The sequence below is a fragment of the Nanorana parkeri genome, unplaced genomic scaffold (genome assembly GCF_000935625.1).
Source record: "Nanorana parkeri isolate BGI_ZX_2015 unplaced genomic scaffold, ASM93562v1 scaffold150, whole genome shotgun sequence".
Taxonomy (NCBI): domain Eukaryota; kingdom Metazoa; phylum Chordata; class Amphibia; order Anura; family Dicroglossidae; genus Nanorana; species Nanorana parkeri.
In genome coordinates this window covers 2,044,647-2,050,973 of record NW_017306418.1, presented here as the reverse complement: position 1 = coordinate 2,050,973, position 6,327 = coordinate 2,044,647, and the positions used below count along the sequence as shown (strand labels likewise).

Below are 6,327 nucleotides of genomic sequence, written 5' to 3'. Positions count from 1 at the left end.
CAATGTGCAGCAGATATAAAGTGCAGGCACACCGAGGTACCTAAACTTGCCTGCAGCAGCCTCTCAAAATCTCTTGTTGCAGCCAGCTCTGGCAGGAAAATCTTTAATTCTGGAAGTTAAAGCCTCCAAAGCGCTTCCAACTCATTTCTGTTAACCCATCCATATAATGGGCAGCCTCACTGACCATTAGGACATATCAGGAGGGGGCAGAATGTAAGAAAAGTGTTGCATCTGCAAGGAATTGATGCATGATAGAAGGGTTTGGGAGGCTCAATTAGGTGCTTGCACTTTATACCTGTATCAGTTATGTTTTGTTTGTTTTTTTCATCTGTCAGCATCTGTAAACTGCTAAAAGTAAACTGTTCCTATAAAATAAAAACTGTTTTGCTGCATATGAAGCACCATTAGCAGTCAGTTCACACTTCCTGATCCATCATCATAGCCCAAGAAATGCCTGTTACTTCTAGGTATGAGACATGTGATCCAAAACCCTACTTCCCCACATTTTGGGGTGTAAACACCGGTTTGTTTTGACTGTAAGAAAACATTCCAAAAAATGAATTTTTGGACTAAGTGTAAAAACAACATAAACTCAATAATAAAAGGTTTCATGCTTAGTATGGCTCACTGTCACCTTTTATAGCTCAGCGTGTCCTGGGACCTTTTTAGAATATGGTGATAAAACTTGAACCTGTGATTCGGGAAAGTGAGCATACATGAAGAGGAATTATAGTTTAAGACAAATAACCACCTTCTATTTGTTTTCAGGATTTTGTTATTTGTGTTGAAATGTTCTTGGCCGCCGTAGCTCATCACTACAGCTTTTCATACAAGCCATACGTACAGGAGGCTGAAGAGGGCTCATGTTTTGACTCGTTTCTTGCCATGTGGGATATATCTGATATACGGGCAGACATATCTGAGCAAGTCCGCAATGTTGGTAAGGAAATTACATCATGGGAAAACTGTGTTGTACTCACTACTTTATGCAAGCTAAAGGACAGCCATTGCACACAAAAAAAAAATTGGAATATATATTGAATGCTGTCATTGCAAATATCGTAACATTGCAAATATCGTAACATTGCAGCTATCTAAATGCAATATTTATTTTATTTATAAATTCTTTATTTTAAATTTTCAATACAAAAATTTGTACCCATGCGGACTCGCAGGTCCAGGTACATAGAAGACAGTCAAGACATATGGCAAGTAAAGGGTATACACAAAAGAAAAAGTCAAACAACAGAATCCCCAGATGGTTCATGATGTACACACGTGAAGGCACACTCAAGGGTATTGTAAGCTGGTCCGGGAGACCTGTCATCGGCAACCATGTGGCCGGCTATCCAGATGCACCTCCCTTGTCATTAAATGCAATATTTTAAACAATAGTGATCCTTTAAGTTACCCTTTTGGGGTGTCCTTTCCTCAGCTTCTGTCCCGGTGTCTATCTGGCACCTGACCCTGTAAGTAAACTGATCAGTGTGCTGATGTATTAAACTCCTTTGTATGTATAACTTTGTATTTATCCATATACATGGGGCAGTCCTATTTCCTAATTATTATGCATGCTCTGTTTCCTGCTGGATGTTTTCCTTTTCAGATCCTTTTACCTGAGTACATGGCTACTGGACAGTACCTGATTGTTTGAAAACAATGCTGCTAATAATTACCTGTTTTGGTAAAAAAAAAATCAATTTTTCCAGGGAGAATCCCTTTTTATTTAATGGCAAGCAAGATCTATTTTTCTAAATAAACATTATCTTATGTGGAATAGGATTCTTCCAACCCAGCCTTTCTATAACTGATCTATGTGTCTTACATCTGTAATAAAGAAGTCAAGGCAACTGGACTTGCTGTATTTTTCTTGAAGATGTTTCACTGGTCATCAAACCAGCTTTCTCAATTCATAATTGAGAAAGCTGGTCGGATGGCCATGGAAATGTCTTCAAGAAAAATACAGCCAGTTCAGTTGCCTTGACTTATTTATTACAGATATACCATGACCTGGATAAATGAGAACCTTCACAGATATTTGTCTTACAGTAATTCATGTTACAGCTCCAGTCATCCAAGCACAAATAAAATGTCACCCATCGGTTCATTCATGTGTAAGGATTTGTGTAGACATTGATCCCAACCCCTTTCCTACTTTTTCAATAAGCTGTGTTGGAGCTGTTGTACCACCACAAATACCGGGGGAATGTGTTCTCGAGGAACATACAGGAGCCAGAATGTGTTCTGATAATGCTGGCATGTACATGATATGTATTGATGTGAAGTATGAATTTTTTAATGACTTTTCCAAAATGACAGAAATCGCACACAGATCTTTAGACAAGAGCTTCTTTATTCAGTCACAATGGTAGAAAACAACATGAACAATGTATTGATGCATTTCATTCATGCAGAAGGCTCCTTAACCATTTCCAGACCAATTTGTTTAGACCCCCTTCCTGGCCAGGCCATTTTTCAGTATTCAGCGCTGCGGTACTTTGACTGAAGTTTATTCCGTCATGCAACGCTGTACTGAAATGAATTTTATACCATTTTCTGGGGACAGATAGAGCTTTATTTTGGTGGTATTTAATCACCACTGGGGTTTTTATTTTTTACTATAATTAGGAAAAATTATAGAAAGTTTTGAAAAAAATAAGGTTTTTTTTACATTATGTTAGGAAACATTTATTATTACCCATTTTTTTGGTAAAATATAAAAGTCAGGGTCACGTCGGATAAATAGACACCAAACATGTCAACCATTAAAATTGCGCGCACCCGCGAAATCGCAGAAAACTACCATACCCAAAATTGGCCATTCGCCACCCCATACACGCGATCCGCCGGCTGTACGCTTGTATGGTAACAGGCACCGATGCCTGTTTTTAAATTTCCGCCGTTTCCCGCTCGCGCGCGCCCGAGGGGGCGTGTCTGAGCGGACGTCTAAAGACGCCCGCTCAGATCTAGAGAGCTCCGGGCCGGCAGTTTTTTTACTACGGCCGGCCCGGAAGTGGTTAATTAAATGCATCATTTGCTCTTATTTGGAGATCTACATGATGGGAGTCATATGGAACATTCGTGATGAATATGGAGGTGCTCTAGAAGGGAAAGGTTTTCGGACATTATTAGGTTCATAAATGGGGAAGAATTTAGTTAATGGGTCAGTTGGATTTTGATGGTTCTGCTTGTATTACGCATGTGCTTGTCTATGTATTCAGGCAGTGAAAGGCACTTATAGAAGCATTGAGATGAGTAAACTACTAAAGTGGGTAACAGTGAGTTGGAGCCCTGCACAAAATATGACATTCCCATCTTGAGTTTATCTTCATCTGCTTTCTAGGAAGGACAGTCTTGGGCAGACCAAGAAAGATGTTTTTCCCTGATGATCTTGAGCAAAATGAGCACACCAGCCTGCTTTCTTCATCTACTCAGGATCCTATATCTGCAGAACCTTCAGTGCCACCATCCCCATCTGGACAATATCAAGGGTTTGGTCAGACAATAACACCGCAAACTACCCCAACCTCTGCCACCTTTCCCGAGGAGCTCTACAGCACGGACTCTCCTGAGCAGGATGTATATGTGCCAGTACCTGAGCCTGATGAGGTGGAGGTAACGCATGAGAGTAGCAAGCGATCACACTCTTAATTTTCCAGCAAAGGATACCATGCCAAATTTTCCCAAGACTTAAATCCTTGATTTGGTGCCCACGTGGACCTCTGCTGCTTTTGTGTTTTGTTCTTGTTGTGAATCCCTACAACGGGACATATGTGACTTTGTTACAATATCTGCGTTAACCATTACTACAAATGCAAAATGGGATGGGGTGGGATTTCTTCAGATGGTTTTCAAGTATAACTGTACTAAAATGTAATTCCAGTTTTGTTTTGTTTTCTACTGCCTGCCTTGCTATAATCACATGATCAGTCCCAGTGTTTTAATTAAAGACAAACTGCTGAGAAAGGCAGTGAGCCAGTCTGAGGCCCCGTTCACATTGAGCGATTTATCGCGCGATTTTTGTAGCGATATCGCTCATATTTCCGCACTATATCGCTCTATGTAGCTTCACCAATACATTTCAATGTAGCTGTTCAATATCGCTCAATATCGCTTGTAGCTAGTCGCTGGTAGCTTGTCGCTTCTACATGACCCTTTTTTAGAGCGATTTTGAGCGATATTGCTCCTGATTGCATACAGCCCAATAGGAAGATGTTGCGCGATGTCGCGCGATGTCGCGCAATGTCGCTCAATGTCGCGCGATTTGCATGTCGCTCAGTGTGAATGGGAGTAGAAAGTTAAATTTCTGGGGGTGTTCATCCCTAGTGTTGCCATGGTTACAAGGAAAGGGCAGTTAGATGGCTACAAACTAAAGTAAAAAAAGTATTTTCAAGAAGGTTAAGTTATAAAATTACTTTTGTAGCACTATATATTTGTTTTATCAGTAGAAGTTTTCTTAACCATTTTGTTTTCTAATTTTGGACGATGGCTTTCATTATGTTATTTGCCAAAGTTTTTTTCTTCTTTCTAGAGCAATTTATGTGTTCCTATTTGCTCTTGTCACTTGGATATATGTAATTTTTAAATGTAAATTCCTTCTCTGTTGCAACTCTTTGCTTTTAAAGTGTAGTTCCACTTTTGCAGCCAAATTGGTATAACACCTACTTTTTGTTATATGTGCCGATTTACATTCCATAACATAAAAAGCAGTTTAAAAAATGCTGCTTAAATTTTTAAGTGCTTTATACTTTCTTAAAAACCCTACCTACACCCCCCTTCCCACTGTAGGATTGTGCAGAGATTTGTTTATTAACCCTGTCTGTAGTGTAATAGCAGATTTCACTATCGGTTCCAAACTACATTTTAACACGGTCTGTTCTAACAATGTATTTAAGCCTTCAAGACATTGTGTGTTAATGAGAGGAAGCTCAGTCTGTCCCTATAACTGTTCAGAGTAGCCTGGAATCTGCACAAAGGTCTTCACCAAAGAAATTGATAAATGGTAAGAAATATATATTTGCAAGTTATTCATGGTATGCGGTGTGAATGGGAACACATAACAAACATGTAGTGGGGTTCTCTCAAATCTGACTGCAAAAGTGGAACTACACTTTAAGGCTTCCAAGAACTGCAGTTGTAGATTTCACAAGTAACATGACCTGCTGCTGAATCTGGAACCCACAAGGTACTCTAGGAGTAGCATTGTATCTGAAAGGCCAGACTTCACATAATTAAACAGTGTGATTTATTGTAGGGATGCCTCAGTGCTACTATTGAATCTGGTTTCAGACTAACATTAAAGGAGGACTCTTGCATTCAGGTCTGAACATTCTAAAATTGATCGCTGCTAATAAAATCATAAAATAAATACAGCTAGAAGGCTTATTTTTCAAGCATATATAAACCCAAAACCAAAAATATATATATTGCAGCTTACCAGTTCTTAGGTGAGGCAGCTGCATTAGTTTTTTTTTTTTCTTCCAGGCATGTTTTTTATTTTCATCTGATAATCCTGCAAATGTTTATCCTTCCCGGCCCTGGAGAACTACACTCGCCCCTCCACTGTATTTATGGAAGATGCCATAGTTGCCACCTAAGCTTAACTTTAAACACGTGTACCTTTTTGTTCATCTCCATTATGTGGGTAAATAGTAGTTTACACAAATAAGATACCATTGATCTATGCTATCAGGTCAGCTCATAGGAAGTGACAAGGACTTAGGTACAGGCATTTTCTGTACTTTCTGAAAATGTTCTTGAAAAAAATAAAAACTAATGGACTGATAAGGACTGGTAAGCTGGGTTCTTGGATTTAATTCTGCTTTAATCATGTTGGGGAGAGCTCAGGTTCTCCTATGCCTGCTGTTTCCAGCTCTCTCCTGCAGAGGGCAGCATGCTGATTTACTAGAGAGATACTGGGATTGTTGAAGATGTTAGGGTACTAACTTTCAGTGCTTTTCAGGTAAACCAGCATGTTGTTAGAAAGCATAGGATGTCTTCAGAATACCCTCAAGTCCCTGAAATATTTGACTTGGATTATTGTTTTAAAATATTTAGAATGTGAGTTCAAACCAGGATTGCCTGTTTTAAACAGAGTTGAATAGAATGGTTGTGCCTTACATGCCTTATTTTATTTTTTCAAATTCTTTATTTTGTGAAACTGAATAACCATACATAGACAATGTAGAGAATGAACATCGATATATTTCCAACTCAAGGACAATAGGCTTATTTTATTTTGAATGCATAACACAGCAATTCATTTTAGCACAAACGTTTATGTAAAGTATGCAGTTAAAGTAGAACTGAATTTTTGTTGTTGTTGTT

The 6,327-nt window shown here is 38.9% G+C and overlaps 1 protein-coding gene across 1 annotated transcript in view; it reads left to right on the top strand.

Moving 5' to 3' along the window:
- Window positions 1–6,108, top strand: part of TMEM184C (transmembrane protein 184C) — a 20,577-nt gene extending 14,469 nt beyond the window's left edge. Inside the window, exons 9-11 of the mRNA XM_018554256.1 lie at window positions 769–940; window positions 3,344–3,735; window positions 6,097–6,108. Of these exons, the coding sequence (XP_018409758.1) occupies window positions 769–940; window positions 3,344–3,651 (480 nt within the window). The 3' untranslated portion in view covers window positions 3,652–3,735; window positions 6,097–6,108. The remainder of the gene's footprint in view (window positions 1–768; window positions 941–3,343; window positions 3,736–6,096) is intronic.
- The last annotated feature ends 219 nt before the right edge of the window (window positions 6,109–6,327 follow it).